At 38.9% G+C, this 25,635-nt stretch overlaps 1 protein-coding gene and 1 long non-coding RNA gene across 3 annotated transcripts; both read left to right on the forward strand.

Annotated features, from left to right (window-relative positions):
* The first annotated feature begins 205 nt into the window (after window positions 1-205).
* EQTN (equatorin) lies at window positions 206-14,708 on the forward strand. Of its 2 annotated transcripts, XM_005581579.5 has the most exons (8): window positions 2,127-2,644; window positions 2,890-3,015; window positions 4,891-4,977; window positions 6,810-6,896; window positions 8,255-8,299; window positions 9,571-9,630; window positions 12,930-13,083; window positions 14,315-14,708. In XM_005581579.5, exons 1-8 carry the CDS (start codon window positions 2,569-2,571, stop codon window positions 14,535-14,537), a joined length of 858 nt encoding a protein of 285 aa, XP_005581636.1. In that variant the 5' UTR covers window positions 2,127-2,568; the 3' UTR covers window positions 14,538-14,708. The 2 variants fall into 2 exon arrangements, with proteins under 2 accessions (XP_073873460.1, XP_005581636.1); XM_074017359.1 differs by lacking the exons at window positions 2,127-2,644; window positions 8,255-8,299; window positions 9,571-9,630; window positions 12,930-13,083; window positions 14,315-14,708 and adding an exon at window positions 206-362 and having other exon boundaries at window positions 6,810-7,295.
* Window positions 14,709-20,372: 5,664 nt separating this feature from the next.
* Window positions 20,373-25,177, forward strand: LOC102123070 (uncharacterized). The gene is made up of 3 exons (XR_001485628.4): window positions 20,373-21,212; window positions 22,418-22,498; window positions 24,980-25,177. It is a non-coding gene; the product is annotated as an uncharacterized lncRNA (long non-coding RNA).
* The last annotated feature ends 458 nt before the right edge of the window (window positions 25,178-25,635 follow it).

The raw sequence follows: 25,635 nt of genomic DNA on the forward strand, positions 1-25,635 counted from the left end.
CTAATTTTTTTTTTTTTTTTTTTTTTTGTATTTTTAGTAGAGACGAAGTTTCACTGTGTTAGCCAGGATGGTCTCGATCTCCTGACCTCGTGATCTGCCCGCCTTGGCCTCCCAAAGTGCTGGGATTACAGGTGTGAGCCACTGCGCCCGGCCATAATGAGTTCTTAATTAGAATAATACTCATCGAATCTGAGTTGGATATTAAAAAAAGTAAAGAGAGATGGGGGCTGCTGGATGGAGAGTGAGTGAAGAAGTCAGGGAATGTGAGATTTCTAAGGGATTGAAGAACAAGGATGTCAGGTGTATCCAGAGTAGAGAGCTGCCAGGATGGAAGGATGTGCCAGAAGGTGATTTGTTTGAATGTAAGTTTCCAAAGTGTTCTAGCTATTTATTGCTGCATAGCAAAGTATGCTGAAACTTGGTGACTTAAAGCAACACCCACTTTAACATATCTCATGCTTTTGTGGGTCATGAATTCAGGCAGGGCTCAGCAGGGCAATTCTTCTGAATGATGTAGCTAATCACTTACTGTATTTTATGTACTACGTAAACTTACTACTCAGATTTAAGGAAAATAATACTCAAATTAATTTTTGAGGCACAGTTTTTCGGTTTATATTAATGGACTGTGACAACTAATTTATACCTTGTGGAATTTATCTCTATTTAATGAATTATCTTGAAGACTGGGATGACTCAATCAATTAACATTCTTAGCATTCTTTGAAAATATGTTTTAGGCCATTTTATAAAATTGTGTTATTTATGGATGCAGTGGCTCATGCCTGTGATCCCAGCACTTTGGGAGGCTGAGGCAGGCAGATCACCTGAGGTCAAGAGTTTGAGACTACCGTGGCCAACATGGTAAAACCCCATCTCTATTAAAAATACAAAAATTAGCTGGGCATGTTGGTGGACGCCTGTAATCCTAGCTACTCGGGAAGCTGAGGCACAAGAATTGCTTCAACCCTGGAAGCGGAGGTTGCAGTGAGTTGACATTATACCACTGCACCCCAGCCTGGGTGACAGAGTGAGACTTTGTCTCAAAAAAAAAAAATTGTCTCGTTTCTTAGTATGTGTATGTCTTCAACTTCATTCCCTATACTACTTATATGACCTACTCTGCCTCTTGAAAAAAATATGGGTATATGAAAACCTCACCACATCTAATTCTTTTAGACATGAGGAAAAATTATATATATAAATATATAAAGTAAACAAGTTCAACCCAGTAAATGAGTCTTAAATAGTACTGGCTGTGAAACTTATTATTTATATAATATAGGTCTTAAAATCTAAAAATGATAGTTTTAGAGAACTTTTCTAAAGAATTATAGTTAAGATAATCCATTAACCGGAACTTGTAGACTTGTCGGGCATTTGGCATCAGAACTTGGTTTTTCCAACTAGTTGTTGTTTCTGTTTGTTTTGCTTTCTGTTTTGTTTTGTTTTGTTTTGTTTTGTTGGAGACAGAGACTCACTTCTTCACCCAGGCTGGAGTGCAGTGGTGCAATCTCAGCTCGCTGCAACCTCTGCCTCCCATGTTCAAGTGCGTGGGCCACCATGCCTGGCTAACTTTTGTATTTTTAGTAGAGATGAGGTTTCACCATGTTGCCCAGGGTGGTCTTGAACTCCTGACCTCAAATGATCTGCACACCTAAGGCTCCCAAAGTGCTGGGATTACAGGTGTGAGCCACTGCGTCCAGCCTCTGACTAGTTTTTAAAAGATATTTTTGTTGCATTTATCCAATAAAACACATCATATTGCAATGCTTTGAGAAACAGATCTGTTCTCATTTTATTATTAACAATATTAATGGTTGCAGGGAGCCAAAGGCCCGTGGGACATGACCAACTCAGAATCCACTGCAGACTATATGATCAAACAGCAAACTGTTTTTTATGAATGCAGGATATGGGCAAACTCACGACTGCTCCTGCCCACAGAAGGTTTGCTGGAGGCAATTACTCTCTGGCCCGAGGTTATCTACTGCGACATCTAGAGAATGCAGTCTTACAAGCCTACTTTGGACGGAGCAGGTGACCCCTTCTTCCACCCTCCTTCTCACTATCTCTTTTGCCTAATAAATACGGAGGGCTGTGTAAAGCTCAGGGCCCTTGTCCACTAGAGGCAGGGTGCTTCCAAATATACTCTTTTGTCTTTGTCTTTTATTCCTGCATTTGCCCCACTGTGTTCAGTCCTCTAGGTCCGTGCGCGCGTTACAAGTGGCGCCCTGATTAGCCACAGAATCAAGTGCTCTACAAATGGTTCTTTAAAATCCAGAACTGAGTAATTAACATTCTTTTATGAAAACACATTTATTAACTTTCAAAGAAAATCTTGTAATGGTTTATTTTAAAAAAACTAAAAACCATTATAGTACCTGAGATAAAGCAGTCTTCAGACTGAGTCACAAAGCTGTTGGGAACCCCACCCCCACCGGCATTCTGATGCCCCTCTGACAGTGACGTCATAATGTCCTAGTTAGACACAGGACCTGCTGGGCCACAGAAAGGAGGCTCTGGAAAGACGCACTAGGTTACTGGATAAATCACTTCAATTTCCCAATGAATTTTATATTGTTTATTTTTATACCTGGAGTTTTTTCCTTGAAAGGTGGCACTTTGAAGCCTACTATTGAAGGTGAGAGAGTATTTAAAACTTTTATAAAAATAGTAGGTAAGAAGGATGACTCATAATTATGAAAAATTGGTACGTGACAATTTTCTACAGGATGATATAAACTTTATTGTTGGAGATATGGTATGCTTTAGATTTTAAATCTCTGGCTCTAATCCTTTGTGGAAAAAAATGCAGTTAGAAAAAGAAAGCAGTAAAAGAAATCAACATATTTGTGATCTATGGTGTGTAATACTTTTTTTTTTTAGCATTGCCTAATGTGATGCCTTTAAATGAAGATGTTAATAAACAGGAAGAAAAGCATGAAGATCATCCTCACAATTATGCTCCTGCTAATGAGAAAAATGGCAATTATTATAAAGATATAAAGCAATGTAAGTCTTTAAAGTGAATAGAAATGTATATGCAAAAGTTGATTATTCTGGTTTGACTTAAGTCGCCTTTTTAAAATTCCATCACTTCCCCCTGCATTTGTTAGGTATTTTTTTTCTGCTTCTGTGACTTGCCTGTTCATACCCTTGCCCATTTTTCCATTACGTTGAATTTTCATTTCTTTTCAAGGGCTCTTTTTATGTAGAATATATTAATCCTTTTTATGGTAAAAATAATAAATATTTTCTGCCAGGATGTTGCTTATCTGTAAGCCTTATTTTATTTTATTGCATCTTACTCATTTTTTGAAACAGGGTCTTGCTCTGTCACCCAGGCTGGAGTGCAGTGGCACGACCATGGCTCTCTGCAGCCTTGACCTCCCAGAGTTCAAGCAGTCCTCCCGAGTAGCTGGGACTACAGGCACATGCCATCACACCAGACTAATTTTTGTATTTTTATGTAGAAACGGTGTTTCATCATATTGCCCAGGCTGATCTCAAACTCCTGGGTTCAAGCGATCCACCTGCCTCACCCTCCCAAAGTGCTAGGATTATAGGTGCGAGCCACTACACCTGGCCAAGCCTGTTTAAGTATCTTTAATTACTGAGAAGATTTCAAGTTTTATAATATCAATTCTGTTTATTCATTTCTTTATAATCTCTGCATTTTGCGTCTTGCCTTAACAGGTCTTATCCAGTCCAAAATATTGTTTTCTTGATTTTTAAAAGTAGTTTTATGTTTTTAACTTGAGCTTTAAATCCAATTATTTTTGTGTATGGCATAAAGTAGGGATAAAGCATTATATTTTTCAAGGATGATAGCCAAGTGTCTAACACCAATTCCCTACTAATGTGAAACGTTTAATATAATCAAAACTCTAACAGGAAATTAGGCCAATTGTTATACTTGTTTTTTTAAACTGTCTGTTCCTAGAAAAATACCAGTGTTTCAACTTTTATACTTTCGTAACTCATGGCATGAGTGTTGGGTTGTGACTTCCTTTTATTTTTTCCATGGCTCTGTCTCAGGAATTGCTCAAAAATGATGAAATATTAGTGGCACCATTTTTATGTGTGTTGTCCATAATTTATCTGTTATCTTGTTAGAGAACATTTAGTCTATGTGCAGTTTTTCCCATGTACATTCTTCTCATATACACACTTGGGTGAATTTCTCTGTTCTCACAAAGAGAGAAATGAATACATATGTACATATTAAATACACGCACATACATTCGTGTGTGTATAGAATTTTGTGTCACCTTATGAAATTTTGGAGAAAGGAGACACATGTGCATGTTCAGTCTGTTGTCTTGATCCAATTCGCTTTGATCCTTTGGTTGGGGGAATATGTACATCAGTTTTGAATTGCATCCAACTCCACTGATGAGTCTTAAGAGCAGCATTCTTTATGTGTATGTGTAGATTTGAGTATATGTGAGGGAGCTTAATTGTTATCAAACAATACGCTTTTAAGCTGAAGTGTTCATTCCATAGTCTAACAGAAGGTTCAAGGGCAGGTAAATGCTTCTTACTTGGTTTTTTGATAATGTCAATACTAACATTGATAACATTGCACATCTACAAATCTACTTCAGCACCTGTTATGGGCTTACTTTTTTTTTTTCGACGAATTTCGCCAATAATTGCTTCTTGGAAGGGGTCATTTGACATAAAGATACTAGTTTGACTTTTTTCAATTAGTTTTAGATTTGACCCTTGCCCCTCTTTCTTATTTTATAGATGAAAAAAAATGACTGTAATTTTTTTATTTTTTTATTAGTGCATATGTTTTAAGAAAAAAAACTCAGAGGAAGAAAAAGGTAAGGGAAAAAAGTGACTTAGCTAGTTGCTGAAGACTTTTGCTTTTGTTTTTAGATGTGTTAACAACACAAAATCCAAATGGCACTGAGTCTGAAATAACTGTGAGAGCCACAACTGACCTGAATTTTTCTCTAAAAAACTGTAAGTAGTGAAAGGCACCATTGCACATGTAAAAGCCATTAAAGAGATTTCAAAACAGCAATAGAGACTGCTGGGGAGAAAAAAAAGTCTTCATTCCTAAATAAGACTGACATTTTCCCTCTAAAGTTGATTCTATGACTAGGATCCAGCTTAGCTCTTGGCCATCCTCTCTGCTTTTCTCACACTTCCTCCCACACAAATACGCTTGAGGGTCCACCTCCATTACACTGATCATTTCAGAATCCCGGGAGGTTCTTGCATTTCTAAACCTCATACATTTGGTTTATGTGGAAAGAAAAATTAAATAATAACTAAATTTTTGATTCTAGGAAAATTTACATCTTTCTTAAACCCACATTTTTACGCCTCCTTTCTGGGTTTTATCTTCAGCTTTAAATGGGGAAGAGAGAATGTTTCTAGCTACGGCAGTGTCAATATTGAGAAATGTGAAACTCAGGAATGCCTAATTATTAACAAAGCTACTTGATAATAATGAAATATTTTGAGCAATTTCAAACCTTGGGATTTAAATGAGACAGTGACATTTCAAGGGTGTATATTAACTCAGTAAATCACTCATGGGAATCTTGCTTATGCACAACAAACAATATCTTGAGTTGTCTGGGACAAGACATGGAGAGGCAGCTCTTAAGTGGACCAGGTACCTCAAATTCCCTTAGGATATGAGTTACTGAGTACAGACCGCAGGACCCAAGGAAGAGACTGCAAAACTCTCACTTTTATTTCCACAATTCAGGCTCCCAGAGGATTGTCAGGGAAAGTGGGATGGGAATAAGACATTCCTGCCATTTTAAATGGGGCTGTGACAGAAGGAGACCTGCTGGCATGGTGGGGATGTTCTAGGGGAGCAAGCTCTCAGGAAAATGGAGATCTGAGGATACCTTTGACTAACGGTTGCTTGCTTAAGTATAGTCCCTAAAACTCTGAAGGCAAGGGGGGTAAACTGAGGCAATCTAGATGCTTTTCTCCAGAGGATAAGGGTTGCAAAGCAGAATTTAAGGATGACTTACTAGTTTTTCGAGTGCTGCTTGAATCACTATCAACTCCAGTAACTGATTCCCTCTCCCAACCTTCCTTGTCAGCAAGACACCTGTGATGGGTTTGTGGGCTGGCTCAGTGTGAATTTTTTCTGCCCCTCTGTAGAAGTCCTCCTATAATGGGTGCCCTGCACTCCGTATGGAACTTTATTGACTCCTGTATTAAACAGTTAACTGAAATGGCCATCGACTTGAAGAAAGGGTCCTCTAGTCACAGTTGTTACCAAACACTCCCTTAGTGACATACCTCCAGAGGGACCTATTACAGACTGAGATATATACTAAATTAGACCTGAAAACCCTTGATTTGTAGTCCGAAATCTTTATATCCAAATGTCTGTTTCCAATTTACAAGCATACTTAATATTCAGCCTCCCTTTTTTGCGTCGTTACACTGAACAGCAGCCATGCTGCTCTGGACAAAGAAGATCATTTCGCGGCCTGTGCAGGGAACCATCTGGAGCCAATTATCTTCTCCAAGAGATCTTCTTTACCTCTAAAGAAAGCCTGTGGCCACATGTTCCTTTTCCTCTCTTTCACAAATTATAGTCGTGTTAATCCCACCTCAGGCACCCCATGATCACAAAAACTTTATTCTTCAATACCTTCTTCTTTCTCCTTTAATTTATTTCAGGAAAATGTTAATGTCTTTCTCTTCCTTTTTCTTTGTTCTTCTCTCTCCTTTTCTTTGTTCCATTTTTAGCTTAAAAAATATCTAATCTCAGATGTTTAGTCAGTATTTTTACACCAATCATTCTTTTTCCCTTTTCCTAGATAAAATTGTCAATGCAACTACATATGAAAAATCCGCCAGTGAAGAAGAAACAACTACTAACGAACCCTCTCATAAAAATATTCCAAGTATTTAAATTACTACACTGTATTCATACCTGGAGCATATCATTATGTGACTTAAAAATTTAAGTTTCACTACTCTGAGCATTACATAAAGTCATAGCATGCTTAAAGAATTTACACTGCTACCTTTTAAAGTCACTAAAATCTTTTAAATGGTGAATGTCTAAGAGTCAGTCTTCAGGTATACCTGACAAGGGATGGGAAATGAGCGTTTGTAGAAATAGAATTTTATTTTAATAAAATTGTATCACATTTGTGTCTATATTAAATACGTATTCACAAATTAGCATATATTTATAAATATAAGTATATATCGAATGTATTTGAAATATAATTCATTTTGCTAATAATGAAAAATATTCTGCCTGCTTGAGGAATAAACTTATCTCTGGTTAGGATCAATTGTTAGTGTTTCCTAAGATTATTTGAGGTTGGGGGTTGGGAGTGGGAGGCTGCAAAATCAAAATGACCATTTTACTTGCCTCTCAAGAATACTGTTCCTTATAAAATATTTGTGGAGCCATAACAACCCAGGATGGCTCTCCTCTAAGGTCTTGAATGAGTGGTCTAATTGAAGAGAATGGATACTTTTGTGTCGTTACATGAAACCCTATTTTCTCCAGTTCATGCAATCCAAGTATGTTTCTAATGTAATTATTCTGAGTTTGCATTTTTAACACTACTGAAAAAAATCTTTTTTGATATGTTTAAAAATGAAAACCTGATCATCCTGGCATTCCCCTTCTTAAACGTCCCTAGGAACTTACTACTAAGTTTGGGGTCAAGTTTTAACTCCTTAACCAAGCATTCAATTCCAAAACAATCTGGCCACTGTGAAAATGTTCCACTCTCAACTCTGGTTACATTCCCCATCCACACCCTTCACTCCAGACTTACCTGAAGCTCCCAGAGCTTACTGAGCCTGCTTATGAGTGCGCGTTTGCTCACGGCTGGAATGAGCTCGCTCTCACCTTGTTTGCCTGGTGAACAATTGCTAGTTCTCTAAGCTTATATGGGAACATCATCTCCCTTTTGAAGGGTTTCTGGCCTTAACAAGTTGAATTAAGCCCTGTGCATACCACCTGTGCATTTCTACTAAAGCCTTGATTATCCTGCTACATAAACAGCAATGATTCTTGTCTGCATCCAAAATTAAGGTGGGTTCCTTGACTGTAATGTCTGAGACTTGTTTACTTGTGTATAAGTTAGTGCCAACCCCAGGGTCTGACACACTGTAGGAGCTCAAAGTTTAACTGCTAAATGACTAACAAACAAATGACTGTTACTCAAACTAAATTATTTTGTTATCCTGTTGTGTTTTTTTGTTGTTGTTGTTGTTGTGTTCTGTTTTGTTTTAACAGGATCAACCCCAAACCTGCCTGCATTTTGGACAAAGTTAGCTAAAGGTAAAGTCATACAGCTAGTTAGCTCGGGGAATGTTTTGGTTTTCTAAAATCTTACTTAGAGCTAAGATCAGTCTAAATACCTCTAATAATGAGTTGATAAGTCAACATTTTGTTGTCCCTCATAATAGCAAAATTCAAAACAAACCTAGAAAGGTGATAAAGTGTCACACATTTTCTGATTGCCCACTCTTTACAAAAGTTTTATTCTCTTACAAATGTTAGTTATTCAATTTATTTATGATTAAAATTTTTCAGTAAGATTCTTGCTCAATATCATTCATCTTTGTGTTTGGAGCAGTGCATGCAAAAGCACACAGAGATGCATGTATAAATGCAAAGTATATATCAAAATATATGCATGCATAAAAGTGTGTATCATAAATATATAAGCATGCATGTATAGCATGATGTACATAGTATTTCTATGCATGTGTGTATAAATGCATGTGCATATATGGATGTACACATGTATAAAGGTAATGCATGTATCACACAGAAATATATGCATTGTATATGTGAAATATATACCATATTCAGTTGATCATTTTTCCATATTCTGTGTTTGCATTCTGTATCACCTACTCATTAATATTTCTTTGTCACCCCAAAATCAGTAGTTGCAAAACCTTCACAGTCATTTATGGACATTGGCAGAGCTTTGAAAATTTTTAATTGTCTGACACACACATTCCCAGCTGAAATAGAACAAGGCAATAGTCTGCCTTCTTTATTCAGCTCTCGTTCTGTAAATAAGTGTCATTTTTGCACCCCACTTAGTGCCACATTTTTTGCATTTTTTGTGCTTTTTTGTTTATGATTTTGCTATTTAAAATGGCCCCCAAATGTAGTGTTAAATTGCTGGTTAGTGTTCCTAAGTGCAAGAAGGCTGTGATGTTCCTTATGGAGCTAATATGTGTTAGAGAAGCTTCGTTCAGGCAAGTGTTATAGTGCTGTTTTCTATGAGTTCAGTGTTAATGAATCAACAATATATATTAAGTGAAGTATCTTTAAACAGAAACACACATAAAACAAGGTTATTTATTGATCAGTTGATGAAAATGCTGTGACCAGACTTGCAGGAATCTAACCCTGTATTTACCCTGGGAGGAACAGTTCAGTATTTGCTAATACAGTGTTTATAGGACTTTATAGAACATAACTGCCATGAATAATGAGAGCACACTGTACATATTATACACACATACATACACCATCAATAATTTTAGTAAGTGAATGTTGTTTACCATAACACCAATTTATTGTTTTAACAGCTATAAATGGAACAACAGTGGTCATGGATGATAAAGATCAATTATTTCACCCAATTCCAGGTAAGAACAAAATATTTCAATTGACTGGGTGCAGTGGCTAATGCCTATAATCCCAGCACTTTGGGAGGCTGAGGCAGGTGGATCACTTGAGTCCAGGAGTTGGAGACCAGCCTGGGCAACATGACAAAAACCTTTTCTCTACAAAAATGCAAAAATTAGCCGGACATGGTGGCATGCCATTGTACTCCAGCCTGGGTGACAGAGTGAGACCCTGTCTCAACAAACAAACCGAAGTACTTCAATTAATAGACACATAAATACTCTTACACATCTTAGTGTCTTTATGATGATACTGTTTTTGGTGTATGAAAGGCGGTATCATGGTGACTAACATCTCAGAGAGGACATTTACTGTTTAGGAGAGTTATAGTTCCTAAGCATTCTTTTTTAGTTATACTTTGCAGATGACCATTACCACCTTCCTGTTTTGTAACATTTATCCCTGAAACCAAATGGAGGAGGTGAGTGAATAATATGTAGAATGCAGTCTTTTTTAAAAACAGACTTTATTTTTAGAGCAGTTTTGGGTTTAAAGAAAAATTTGGCAGAAAGTACAGAATTTCCATATTCAACCCTCCTCAGTTTCCTCTACGTCTTGCATGATGTGGTACATTTGTTACAATTTATGAACCAATAGTGATTCATTATTAATTGAAGTCCATAGTTTACATTAGGATTCACTCTTTGTATTATACAGTTCTTTGGGTTTTGACAAATGCAAAATATCACGTGTCTACCATCCCAGTATCATACAAAAGTTTCACTGCCCTAAAATCTCCTCTGCCCCCATCAATTCATCCCTTTGTTCCTCTCTCCCCACGAACTCCTGACAACCACTGATCTTTTTACTATCTCTATAGTTTTGCCTTTTCTAGAATGTCATATAGTTGGAATCATACAGTATGTAACCTTTACAGACTAGCTTCTTTCACTTTGCAATATGCATTTAAGATTCCTCTGTGTTTTCTTGTGGCTTGAGAGCTCATTTATTTTTATCACTGATATTCCATTGTATGAATGTACCTTACTTCATTCATCTACTGAAGGACATCTTGGTTGCTTCCAATTTTCGGCAATTATGAAAAAAGCTGCTGTAAACACTTGTGTGCGGGGTTTTGTGTGGACATATGTTTTCGACTCATTTTGGTAAACACCTATGAATATGATTTATGGATCATATAGTAAGACTATGTTCAGGTGCAGTGGCTTGCCTATAATCCTACCACTTTGGAAGGGCAAGGTGGGAAGATGAGAGTGGTTATTTTTGTAAGAAACTACCAGACTATCTTCCAAAGTATTTTTGGAATTCTCACCAGCAATGAATGTGAGCCCCTGCTGCTGGATACGGTTTTCATTAATGGCTTAATTATATTAGTAGAAGTAAAATAAACTCCTGATTTGAATGGAAAACTTCATGAAAAAAACACATTAATTTCCCCCAGAAAACCTCTCTCCTACAAATAATTGGTTGAAAAATAGGATGATGACATATCTAAGACCTGTCACCTCATTTGTGCACTGGATTGATAGTTGTGGCCATTTGCCTTGTGGTACTTCAAGAAAATTGAGTGACTTGACTAGACGCTGTAATCCCAGCACTTTGGGAGGCTGAGGCAGGCGGATCACCTGAAGTCAGGCATTCGAGACAAGCCTGACCAACATGGTGAAACCCCGTTTCTATTAAAAATACAAAAAAATTAGCCAGGCATGGTGGCGGTTGCCTGTAATTCCAGCTACTCAGGAGGCTGAGGCAAGAAAATAGCTTGAACCTGGGAGGCAGAGGTTGCAGTGAGCTAAGATTGCGCCACTGCACTCCAGCCTGGGCGACAGAGCAAGACTCCATCTCAGAAAAAGAAAAAAGAAAGAAAAAAAGAAAAGAAAATTGAGTGATTCTTCTTTGTTTAGAAAAGTTATAAACAGGAATGACAAATGCTGGCTCATTTTATAAATACTTTGCCATTTCTTCTATTTAATAGAGCTTGATTGATTTTATTGTTTATTGAGCACATACTACATGTTAGGTGTTGTGGGCACATTATTATGTTAGTCCTCACAGCAACTCCATGAAGTTGGTATTATCTTCATTTTACAGTTAAGAAAACTGAGGCTTAGAGAGAAAAGCTGCCCACGCTTGTAACTAGCTTTTCTGTAACTTCCAGAGATTATGAGTTCCAAACCCTTCTCTAGTTCTGACCATCACCTAGATAAAGAAGATATACTATGAGCACACATCTTTATTAAAAATCCTTTCAGGAGACAGAAAAGCAATTCAGGAGCACAGCCCATTTTAACATAATTTGTCTGATTATTCCCAAAATAATAGACCTCAAAGCATTAAAAGAGTCATTGACAACTGTATACATTTTCATGGTCTAAGGTCACACATTGACAATTGTAATTTTTAAAAATCAGAGAATATAGACATGGAAGCTTGTCATTGCTTATGACCTAAATATCGTTACCTAGAAAATAGTGAAAACCCTTGGAACTTTTGAGTTGGCAGATGCTGGGGGTTAGCTAGGGGAAAGGGGAGAAATAACGACATATTGTCATCATTAAATGTTTATTAAGTGAGATATATATTCAGGCAAATATAAAATTTGGCAGTAAAGCTATCATTTCATTAATAGATTTAGTTTAAAAAAAAGATTCTTGATATCTCTGGATCCAGACATAATATTATATTTAACTTATTTTAGAAAGTTAAATGAATTGATTCTATTTATTTTTGTAATGTGAAGTACACTAGATTTAGTCTTTTCAGTAATAAAATGGCAAAACTATCTCTTAAGCCTCAGGGAAGAAGCATTCACTATACCCCACCCTTTTAGCTTAAAAGAAAAATCAGTGCATGATCCAACACTAGAGCATGTACCTTTACCTCCTGAAAGATTGGTCCCTTCGGTGTAAGTCAATCGTTTTGGAAAATAATCTCTTCAGACATGGTAGATTAAATCAGATAAAGTCTGCTATACATTTTGACATCTGGTAATCTGGGTTTGAAACCAGATTTTGCCACTTACTATGTGCTATGGGCAAATACAGAAACTTCCGTGATACTGTAAAACGGAGCTAAGGACAGCTCCTTCAGGATTGCTGTGAAGGTTAAAGAGGAAAGTTAAGAGTGTTTGGCGTTAGAGAGTAGCTTTCTCCTTCGCATTGCCTGTGGGATGGGAGGCCTGCCAGTTAGTACTCTGGATGGTGGAGGGCTTGCTTCTCTGTATTTGCTTTGCAATCTTTACTCCTTCAGGAAAACACACTGATCACCCTATTTTCCACTGTATTTTCTTTCTTTTCAGAGTCTGATGTGAATGCTACACAGGGAGAAAATCAGCCAGATCTAGAGGATCTGAAGATCAAACTAATGCTGGGAATCTCGTTGATGACCCTCCTCCTCTTTGTGGTCCTCCTGGCATTCTGTAGTGCTACACTGTACAAACTGAGGCATCTGACGTAAGTCTACAGACCTCTGCAGTCTTTACAACAAATGCATGACATCGCATTCTCTCCCTCCTCTCTTTAGTAGATTCTTAGGAATATGTGACCTCTGAATTTATCCACATGGCATTCAAATTGATTCCATTTACTGTATTCAGATGGAGCATTGGGCTGTCTTTAAGGGAATATCCTACTTGAACTTTTTCCCAATAGTCATCCAGAGATAGAAATAACCTTAGTCAATTGGAAAGGATAAAGAGAATCTAGATATGCTCTTTTTTATATAGCCCTGGAACAAATATATTCTGTTCTAAATAGCACATCTGCTTAGCATCTAATGTTTTTTATTCAAGCAAGCCTTGAGACTTTCAAAAAACAGCCAGTCTCTATCACCTTTACACTGTGAGACCTGTCCATTGGCTCTTTCTTATCAAAATATTAAATTCAACTCAAGCCTGATTAAGGGAATTATTTAACATTTTTCAGGCAGTGTAACAGATTACCTTCAAAAATCCTAACAATTGCTTAATGTTCATAATGATCATTAATTCCATTCTTTTCATTGTGGTGTTTTTGATGAATGGTGTATTTCTCTGGCTCATTAAAACTGTGATCCTAGGTATTTATTCCCCTTCATTCAGTTTCATTGTACATGTTTCTTATTAAACTTTCATTAAGGCAACTTTAACTATTTTAGTAAATTGGTTTATAAATTCTAGAGATTTGAAACATGCTTCAAAGTGTTAAATATAATCAAATTACAATGAAAGAAAAACTAGGCTGGCCGCGGTGGCTCCCGCCTATAATCCCAGCACTTTGGGAGGCCGAGGCGGGCAGATCACGAGGTGAAGAGATCAAGACCATCCTGGCCAACATGGTGAAACCCCGTCTCTACTAAAAATACAAAAAGTAGCTGGGCATGGTGGCATGTGCCTGTAGTCCCCGCTACTCGGAAGGCTGAGGCAGGAGAATCATGTGAACCTGGGAGGCGGAGGTTGCAGTGAGCCAAGATTGCGCCACTGCACTCCAGCCTGGTGACAGCAAGACTGTGTCTCAAAAAAAAAAAAAAGAAAAAGAAAGAAAAGAAAAAGAAAAGGAGAAACTATATATCATTTATGTAATGTTACTAAGTAACTAATACACTGGGCAAAATTCGTATATTTTAATTTCTGAATGCTTGTCTAAGCTAAGTTACAAATGTACACAATTAAAAACAATTCTTGATATATGTTCTTTTCTTCCTCAGTTATAAAAGTTGTGAGAGTCAATACTCTGTCAACCCAGAGCTGGCCACGATGTCTTACTTTCATCCATCAGAAGGTGTATCAGATACATCCTTTTCCAAGAGTGGAGAGAGCAGCACATTATTGGGCACCACTTCTTCAGATATGAGAAGATCAGGCACAAGAACATCAGAATCTAAGATGATGATGGATATTTCCACAGGCTCAGATGATGAGATGCACTGAGTAAGAGGTGGAACCTGGTGAAGAAATCATACTGATGAATAAATAACTTTAATTCTTTTGTCATCAAGAGAACTTTCTTTATGTCTTCTGTTAATGTCATGAGTTTGAAGCTCTGCTGAGACATTCTGGTGTCTTAAAAGGAGGACAGACTCAATAAAAATTATCTCTCAGTTATAAAATTTAATGGAAAATGCACAAGAAAATAATTTAAGGTGTGAGAAACTCATCAAGTAAAAGCATTCCTGGAGAGTGACTTTGAAAGATATTTTCTCTAGGCTGGTTCATTTTAAAACAAGGACATTTAGATACTTACCTTCCCCAGGGGCATTTTGAGAACATCAGGGAACTTACCACTACCTGTGCGCCCCCTCACCACCAGTGAAGCAAAAAGAACACACCTGTTCATGTTTTATTGACAAAACAGTTGTGCCATCAAGAGATGAAACTAAATTAGTGGTAGGAACTCCTAGCCTTCTTGAATTGTTTAAAAGTCATCAGGGGCTGCTCTCACATGGCAAAGAGTAAGAAAGAAAAGATATTTTTCCATTTCTTTTTTCTTTTCTTTTGAGACAGAGTCTCGTTCTGTCTCCAGGCTGGAGTGCAGTGGCGCGATCTTGGCTCTCTGCAACCTCTGCCTCCTGGGCTCAAGCAATTCTCCTGCCTCAGCCTCCCAAGCAACTGGGATTACAGGCACACGTCACCACGCCTGGCTACTTTTTGTATTTTTAGTAGAGATAGGGCTTCATCATGTTGGCCAGGATGGTCTCGATCTCTTGACCTCATGATCTGCCCGCCTTGGCCTCCTGAAGTGCTGGGATTACAGGAGTAAGCCACCGCGCCTGGCCATATTTTTCTATTTCTAAAGTATCCATAATTGTTTGAGACAACACGGTGTTCCAGAAGAAGAGAGATGAAGAGGGGAATTCCAGCAGGTAATTTCCTAGATGGGGACTCATGGACCCTAAGCCTTTACCATTGAAGTGCCCTTCTTTCTCTCTTCCCCCAGGCGTCCAGGATTACTGTGTTCCACTGAAAGAAAAGCAATGCCTTTCAAAGACTTATTCAAGTTTATTAGTGACTTTTGTGGCTATCCATACCAAAAGTATTTCAATTTACAAAGACAAAAAATAGGGATAATGTTTCCTTTTTATAAATTAGTTTCGGCTGGGCGCAGTGGCTCGTGCCTGTAATCCCAGCACTTTGGGAGGCCCAGGTGGGCGGATCACAAGGTCAGGAAGTTGAGACCAGCCTGGCTAACATGGTGAAACCCCGTCTCTACTAAAAATAGAAAAATTAGCCGAGTGTAGTGGCACATGCCTCTAACCCTAGCTACTCAGGAGGCTGACGTAAAAGAATTGCTTGAACCCAGGAGGCGGAGGTTGCAGTGAGCTGAGATCGCGCCACTGTACTGCAGCCTGGGTGAGAGAGCCAAACTACATCTCAGAAAGAAAAAAAAAAGACATTAGTTTGAAGTGGAGGGGTTTAGGGACATGCATCATGTCTTTTCGGGATATGTATGAATACGGGAGAAGAACTTAGGGCATGTTTCATCACCCTCTTCAATTCTTACCATACCAACAGCTTTCATTTACTTTGTTTCATTTTCATTTACAATGTTCTAAAGCGCCTACTTTATAATAGGCGCTTTAGAACACTGTATCACATTAAATCCTACTATCTTATGAAAGGTGAGTTTATTTTACAGATAAACAGAAGTTCGGGTAAGTCAGATAAATTGCCTAAGAGCACCTGCTGTGCTGTGCTTCCAGTCTGAGGTTCTCTCCATGATCCATGAAGGTGAATAGTCAGACTAGCAACAAAAGTCTTTAGGAGCAACACAGGTCCAGTACCCAAGACACATAAGGTTCCTTAACTCGGGTGTTCTTTTGGCTCTTGGGAAACTGTTTTCCTTTCCTTTAGCTTGGGTATCTATAATCCTTCTTCCCCGCGAGAATAAACACACATTTTACTCTCACCTGCCACTTCCCCTACTATCCATTGTCAGAGTCCTTCACTCCGAAGTTTCGCCCCAGACTCCAGCCCAGTCTCGCTCGCCATTGGTTGGGAAAGCTAAGGAGCTCCGCCTTTGAGTAGTGATGGGCTATATAAGACGCCATCCTTGCGGGAACAGGCAGCAGGACAGGCGCTCACCTTTGCCTGATCTATACCAACAGTGCTTACAGTTTCTGAGCCAGTGGCGGTGGCCTGGAGCAGCAGCCCACGCTGCCCTCTGCCTGTTACTTTTGCCATTTTCTGTGCCCTTTTGACAGCTCCAAGGATCGGTGCCAGCATTTGTACTGCCAGTTCAGGCATCTGCAGAATGGTAGAAAAGTGAGGGAGGTGGTTGCGGTTGCCTGGAGGTGCTCCAGGTGGAAAGGAGTTGTGTTGAATCCACAGGTGAGAAAGGGACGCGAGAATAGTATCAGGTGGGCTTGGAGAGAGGTTGATAACCAACTATTCCCACGTTTTCTCTCCACCCCTCCTTAGGAGGTGCCAAGAATTTTCCTGATTGGAAAGAGCTGGAAGAGCCACTTTTCAATCATGTAAAAAGTAGTAGTAGTAGTGCTAATAGTAGTGGTACTTGTCTGTGGTACTAAAGTAAAGCATTGTAGAAAGTTAAGTATAGCATTACTCTGCCTACAATATATAAAATGACCAAAAGGGATATGTTAACTATTTTTAAATGGGCTACTCATCCTCAGACAGTTGGCATAGTTTGCCTTGTAAAGTGCAGTGAAGGTATTTTGAGGGGGCTGGAAGGGGAGTGGGCACATGAATGCCAGGAGGTACTGGTGTGTGTGGTCTCTTTTCCGCCCCCTCCTGCTCTAAAAGTGAGAAGAGGGTCTCACAACCAGTGCTGGTTGGGGAGAGGTTATCTGTTTTCTCACTGCTGACCCTCTATGCCATCCATAACTAATCCTTCATTTTCTGGACAGGTTTTCTGGACCTCTGACCTGCTTGCCCTGGAAGGCATCATCAAACCAGTCCCTTTTCAGTCTATCAGTTTCTCCCCGATTCTGAAACTCCTTATTTCCTTTCGCTGATGCTCCCTAATCATCCTCTTCCCCAAACCTCAAAGGGGACTTTCAATTCTGTTCCCCCATCCCCATAGGTGTATTTTGCTGCTTTGTTTTCCTCTCCCTTAACTACTCACAGTGACACAGGTGAACCCCCAAACGGGGGCTCAGTCCGGGAGGGTTCTTGGCCAGGTTCAAGAGCCAGCGAACAGTGAAAGCAAGCAAGTTTTTAAAGAGCAACATACAGCACAAGTGGCGGTTCCATAGGCAGCAGGATATCCCTGGCACAGCAGCACTTGTGGACTGCCGGCTAGCTATATTTATACCTACTTATAATTACAGGCTAAGTAAGGGGTAGTTTGTTCAAAAACTTTCTGGAAAAGGGGCAGGGAGTTTGTGGAACCATATAAAGTAACTTTCTGCCATTGCCATGGCATTTGTAAACTGTCATGGCACCGGTGGAAGTGTCTTATAGCATGCAAATGGAGAGCCCAGAGCAGGAGCTACAGCATGGGTTGCTGCTATATTTATACTCACTCTTAATTGCATGCTAATTAAGGGGTGGGTTATTTTAAATTTTCTAGAAAAGGGGCAGGGAGTTCCTGGAATCATACAAGCGAACTTCCAAGTGTTGCCATGGCATTTGTGAACTGCCAGGGCTCTGGTGGGAGTGTCTTTAATAATAATCAGTGAGAGCAAACAGGTTGCTTTCTTTGCCCTCTTTCGGTTTCTGGCAGCTTTCTCTGCTACATCCTGTTTTTGATCAGCAGGAGCCTTGCTGGTGCTGGAGAAACAAGTCCTGATCTCCTACCTCCCTGCTGCAATGGAACTGAAGATCAGCTCCTATGGACTGGCTATGGTGGGAAAGAAGCACCAGCACTCGCCTTAGAACTAGCAGCCAAGTCCTTCTAAAGTGCCCAGGAGTAAGTCTTCCCAGCATCACACACCCAGGATCAGCAGCCTTAAGTTCTAGCCCCTATTCCCTCTTTCTTCCTCCCTCCTGCCACAAGCGTGTCCTAAACATGCCGAACAGTGAGGGTGCTACAGAGGTCCTGATTGACGGTGTTTTTTGCAGGCCTTTTGGGTGGCCCCTCAGTTCCTGAAACCCTGGGTTGTAGAGGGAAGCCGTCCCAGAGATATTTGGAAAGGTGGTTGGCTTGGGTGGGCGTCAAGAGCATCTCTTCCATCCCTCAGGAGGAGTGGGCACCAGCTCCCCAGTAACCAAAAGAACTGCGGGGCCCGCGGGGCTCCACGGTGCCCGGGTAGGTGGACCTACGCGCTGCTCAGATGGGGGCGGGGCCAAAGTCACCAGCTCAGGAAGTGGTGGGCGAGGGGCTTGGGTGGGCGCATGAGCTCTTTGCGAAGACCAGTAAATGGCATTTCTTGGGAACGCAGGATCCTAGGAAGGCGCCTAGGCTGCCGTGCACAGATTTGCTGGTTGTTAAGAAACAGGTGCAAGGTATCCTCTCTCCATCACTCATTCCCAACGTGGAATTACTGTAAGGAGCTTCCCGTGCTCTTGTGAAAGGTAGAAAAGGTAAGAAGAAAACTGGCTGTTAGGCCTCTGTTAATTCTCGTGAAGGCAAGGAATAATTACCAATCAAAGGAGCTGTTCCAAATCAGCTCTAGCCTGAGAAAAGATTGTAAGCATGCCTTCAAACTTCAAAATTAACCCTCCAAATCTAGCGTCTGGTGAAGTTAAAAAACAAAAAAAAACGTAACACTGTTCGTGGCAGGGAAGGAAAGTATAATCATGTTTTTTCAGTAGTGCCCCCAAAGCACTATTTAACAGCCCTTTCTAAATCATTGCAACCAAGTAAAACCCAGCTTAAGCCAAAAGGCACTTCCTCCGCTTGCTTATCTGGAGTTTACTGCCCTTTCCAAGTTAATTTAAAGAGAAACTAGATCCAGGCCTTTATCTTTGGATCCTAAGATAATTCTCATTCTTGTGCGTGCGCCTCTCCTTCCCCATCTATCAAAATGTCACATTTCCACTACATTGTTTTGGATTTCAATCACGTTAATTTCTTAATAGGAAATGAATGGTAAGTTGAAAGACTGTTGAGCCAGGAAAAAGCTTATTGTGTGAAGAGGAAGCATGTGTGTGTTAACAACATATGTAAGCAATCTAAAATAAATTCAGAATTTTAAAAAACAATATAATTGGGACCACATCTCAGATATGAAATCTCTTGTTTGGGAGAAGGGAGAAAGGTATAAGTTATCCTTTAATTGATGCAGGAAAGTGTATCTTGGGAAGAGGTCGTATTTCTCCTAGTAAAAATTAGGGAAGGAGCTGCCAGGGTGTTGTGGACAGCTGTTACTTCAAGCCTGTGTCTTGTCACTCTCCTGAGTTTCCTCAGTAGTGTGGATCTAGCTACTCTGGAGTTTCGTCTATCAATTCTTAGATTTTCATGGTTGTTAAGGGCTCGGGGTTATTTTGTGTTTGAAGCATTCTATAGATATGAGGGACCTTAGAATGTTGAGGCTTACTAAAGGAAGGAAAGACTAATGCTTTAAATACATTTTTCTTGTGGACAGTGGAGAAGTATCAGTAGATAAGACTACATATGGTTCTGTGTAAGTGATATTCAGTTATTCTAAGTTTCCAAATTGTCATTGCTTGGTAATGTGAATATTTTCTATAGAAAGCATGTCACGTTTGACACAAACAATTATGCACAAACAAGTCTTGTCCTACTGATGTATAGTCACATTAGTAATAAGGTGTAAATGTATTTTAATCAGTCGTGGGAATGAGCTAGACATTTGAAAAACTTAAACAGTGATAACCAATGGTTTCTCATTCTCCTTCTAGAACTGATCACTTGGTAAACTACCTCCTGTATTTAAAACTGGATTTGGAAGGGTTAATGTCTTTCTGATAGAAAGCTACTTCTCCAGGGTATTCTAGAATCTGAATTTCATCATGATTGTAATGATAAAACAAAACTTATTTTCTACTGACAGTCCTAGAAATAACTATGGAAACATTGGAAAGAATTAAGAGAAAAATGAGTCAGTCAAGGCTGAGGTTGAAGAAGAGTGATCTCCAAATGAACTTCAGCACTTGAAGAACTGACTCAAAGCCCTGTGGCCTCCTTGAATGACACAGATGTGAGGCAAGATTTTCCTGAAAATAGCCTGCTCCCAGAGGAAAAGGGAATTGCACCATCAAAGAGCAAAGACAGCCTGGAAAGTATGTGATGGACCTCAAATGTCCAGAGACTGATCTTGAATATGATCCTTTCCTCAATTATTCTGCAGAGCTACTTGGGGCATCTAAGCAAAGCAGGATGAGGCTGATCAACAGCACTTCTGCCACTTGAAAACATCTGTGAGTGAAGATTGCCACACGTCCTGGGAGAGCCAAAGGCCTTCTGTTTCACCAATAAGAATTAAAACATCGTCCAGTATATGAAGATGATCTTATAATAGATGTGCCTCCAGACATACCCACTTCTAAGAAATCTAAACTATTTAGAGGCTTCAAACATCATTATAAGGATAAATGGATACATATCACACCTCTGAAGGAGAAAAATCTTAAAATTAGTGGCACAAAGGAAGAAAAAAGATAAAAGCCAACTAACCACACAAATAGATGATGATAGTAACAAATTACAACTACTTACATTGCTCATGAAAACATCACCAGGTATTAAAACTAATGTAAATTGATATCATGTTAAGAGTACCTAAGAAGGGAAAATTTGGGGATGAAAAAAAATCATGACTGCATTTTAGAAGGAGGTTCATCTTCTGCACCTCTCAGTGGCAATGAGATAAAGTTGTAATCAGTTACCCAAAGAGCAAAAAACATGTAAAAACAAATTATGATACTCAAAAAGAAGAAACTAGATGTTGGTATTCACCACGCCAGTTCCACATTTCTTATTCAGATGACCTTGCAAAAGACAATGTGCCAAGAATGCAGGGTAATAATCAAGACCTCATTACTTTTGAAGACAGCAAATTAACCAAATTTGATTCTGATCCAATCAAGTCTGATAAGGGGTGTACTGAAGATGACACTCCCTGTCATTCTGATGACACTATGAAAGAATGTCTAAGTTTCTAATGAGTTCACTGAAAGTGAATCTCATAAGGAAAAGACTGCTAAACACGTTAGCATTTTTTTCTTTTATTCTTGTTTTCTTAAATCTAAGAGTTTTGCTTAAATACATATTTTATATATGTTCTAAATTCTATATAATATACATGTACATAACACACATATTCTAATAGTTTTGATCAATAATATATTGGAATGACAAGGCAAAAGCCTTGATAAGTGGCCAGCCATAGTGTCTGGCAGAGTTGACTGTTTCCAGAGGCCATCATACTATATACAGTAACTTATAGTTGACTTCTTAAATTAGAGGATTCTTTGTTTGTTTGTTTTTGAGATGGAGTCTCAGTCTTTCGTTCATGCTGGATTGCAGTGGTGCAATCTCAGCTCACTGCAACCTCCGCCTCCCAGGTTCAAGCAATTCTCCTGCCTCAGCCTCCCAAGTAGCTGGGACTATAGGTGGGCACCACCCCACCCAGCTAATTTTTGTATTTTTAGTCGAGACAGGGTTTCACCCAGTTGGCCAGGCTGGTCTTGAACTCCTGACCTCAAGTAATGCACCTGCCTTGGCCTCCCAAAGTGTTGGAATTACGGGCGTGAGCCACCGCTCCTGGACTAGAGGATTCTTTTATAGGAATCTGTAAGTGTAAAACTATCCAAATTCAATTTTTTGTGAATTTTTATTAAAAAAATTGTCCACTACTTTGTTGCTTACATTCATATGGCTTTTTGAGAAACATGCTAAATTTGCCTTTACTATGCTGAAATTGGATAATTCTTTTTTCCACTAGGCTTCAGAAAAGGATGATATGTTATATTACAAAAACACTTCTGGACCAAAAAAGAGAATTGCACAGTCTGGCAAATTTGATGTGAGTTATTTAGTTCCTCATCTCCACCCAGCTCAAAACTTTATATAAAGTGTATACCTTGTTATTTCCAGTTTTGTTATTCTAGGATTACTTATCCTTTTGTCCACTAGGGGGCACGGCTTACTGGCAGTCAGTACATTGATTCCTGCTTGTTAGCATTTTCTTGTCCATTTCCCCACCCCACCCACAGATCTGACATTTTCATTAAAAGCAGGTATATTATCATTGTATAGCCTCTTAACCACAAATGTTAAAAGTCGATCCTCATTATTCATAGATTCCAAATTTGCGAATTCACCTACTCAGTAAAATTGATTTATAACCTTAAAATCAAGACTTGCTGTGCTTATGAGATCATTCACAGACAATGGAAGTGGCAAAAAATTTGAATTGCCTGACATGCACATTCCCAGTTAAGGCTGAAGAAGGTGACACAGCCTTCTTGCTTCAGCTCACACACTGTAAACAAATGTCCTTTTGCAGTCTGTTTAGTGCCAGGTTTTTTGCATCTGTATGCTTTTTCTTGGTGATTTTGTGCTGAAAATTGCCCCTCATTGTAGTGCTGTCTAGTGCTCCTAAGCATAAAAAGAATGTGATGTGCCTTACAGAGAAAATATGTGCTAGATAAGCTTTGTTCAGGCATGAGTTTTAGTGCTGTTGGCCACAAGGGTATTAAATGAGATGTCTGTAAACATGACACATACATAAAGCAAGATGATACATTGATTGACCAAAAAAAAAATTATATATATATATATATATATGACCAGAGACTTACCTGAACCTAACCCCCCATATTTTTTGTTTTAGGAGCAATGGATTCAATGTTCACTAATTCTGAGTTTGTGGTGACTTACAGAGTATAACTACCTGAAATAACAAGAATCAACTTCAGTTTTTCAAAATAATTTGAAACTTCTGTAATTTATAAGTGCTGAAGTTCTTTTATGACATATAAAAGATAAATTGAAAAAGCAGTTCAGTGAGTAGTATTCCTTTAACACTTTTGTGTTTAAAAAGTGATATTTAGGCCGGGTATGGTGGCTTATGCCTGTAATCCCAACACTGGGAGGCCGAGGTGGGTGGATCACGAGGTCAGGAGATCGAGATCCTCCTGGCCAACGTGGTGAAACCCCGTCTCTACCAAAAACACAAAAATTAGCTAGGCGAGGTGGTGCGTGCCTATAATCCCAGCTACTCGGGAGGCTGAGGCAGGAGAAGCGCTTGAACCAGGGAGGCGGAGCTTGCAGTGAGCCAGGATCACACCACCGTACTCCAGCCTGGCAACAGAGTGAGACTCTGTCTCAAAAAAAAAAAAAAAGAAAGATACTTAACAAACTTTCTGCATGGCAGAAAGAGTTTATACTTCCAAATCACAAATGAAAACCTGAATTTCAGTTCTTCATAGAATAGTTGGATGTCCTTGGGCAAGTTATTTAATTTTTCTGAGCTTCAGTTTCCTTATCCTTGAAAGCAAAATTGAGTGCCTACCCCAGAGTTAAATATATAAGTACTTAATAAATGCCAGTTATCTTCCTCTTATTGCTTATAAAGTTTTTTGGTGGCTAACATTATTTCCCTTTAACTGCAAATGTTGTGGTGTTTATAGTTTTAATTTTATTGTGCTATGTAAAAAAAAAAAAAAAACAGGTGTGATGGCGCATGCCTGTAGTCCCACCTACTTCCTACTCCCTGTTATCCCCTTGTATATAATTAGTTGTATATAAATAGTTGTATATAATTCTTGTATATAAATAGTTTTTGGCTTTGTAAATAACTGTTTCCTTAGAATTCTCACAAGTTGAAATAATTGGACTAAAGATAAAGAATTTTAACATTTTTAAAGCATGTTGCTGTATTGCGTTCCAGAAGGATTTTGACAATTTATAGTCCTCAGTGTTTTGGAGTTCTCTTCCCTTACCTACGATGCACATTATAATTTTTTAAAGCCTGCAAATCTGGTTAAAATTTTATTGCCTTATCTTATATTACATTTCTTTAATTACTAGTGAAGCTAAACATTCTTTCACATGTTCCATTCTCTTATAACAAATGTTGCTGTGGAGAAGTCTGATGCTTGCCTGCTATTTCACCCTCTGAGTCGCTTGATACTTTTGTCTGGTTATCCAAAGGATTCTTCCTTTAATTCTGAAGTCTAATAACTTTAGTAGATATGTCTTATTAGCTATTCTATTATTTCTGTCTACATACAAAGTATCACTTGTATGAAGTTTAATTTTTTAGTTCAAGAAAACTTTCTTAAATTATGTTTCAATAGTTATTCAATTTTATTATTTGCTCATTTCTGAGGATACTCCAACTATGCATGCATTGGATCACATGTGGCATTACAAATGTAGTCCATTTACTGTGTGGCTGGCTGTAAGGCCCCCAACGAGCTTCTATGACAGAAGAAAGGCAAAATTATCAATTTTACCAATTTTTCATCATTTTCCTTTGTTTTATGTTGATGCCCTATAGGCTCCAACCAATAAAGAAATCATTAGACCACTCAGGGTACCAGTCCCACTGCTAACAAGCCCCACTGGAATCATTCGGGCCCAGCACAAGCAGTAGAGATAAAGGCTGCCATAACGAGTGGGAAGGCTTTTATTGATGCCACTTCAGAACAGAAGAAAAATGCATCTACATGTCCAGTCTCTCAGACCCAAAGGAAAGGTTTGGAAAAAAGCTTTTTTTAAAAAAATCACTTATTTACGAAATGGGATTTTACTTCATTTAAAAAAAATATCCCTACAAATCCACATGTTACCAATTATAGTTAAGTCAATGACACAGTTTTACATGAAACAGTATGATTGATATTTAAATATTTCGTCTACATCTGTTTTTTGAGACACAGTTTCACTCTGTGGCCCAGGCTGGAGTGCAGTGGTGCAATCTCGGCTCACTGCAACCTCTGCCTCCCAGGTTCAGGCCGTTCTCATGCCTCAGCCTCCTGAGTAGCTGGGCACAGGCACGTGCTGTCACACCTGGCTAATTTTTTTTTTTTTTTTTTTTTGTATTACTAGTAAAGATGGGGTTTTGCCATGTTAGCCAGGCTGGTCTCAACTCCTGACCTTAAAGTGATCCACCCGCCTCGGCCTCCCAAGTGCTGAGATTACAGACATGAGCCA

This window comes from Macaca fascicularis, chromosome 15 (assembly GCF_037993035.2).
Source record: "Macaca fascicularis isolate 582-1 chromosome 15, T2T-MFA8v1.1".
Classification (NCBI taxonomy): domain Eukaryota; kingdom Metazoa; phylum Chordata; class Mammalia; order Primates; family Cercopithecidae; genus Macaca; species Macaca fascicularis.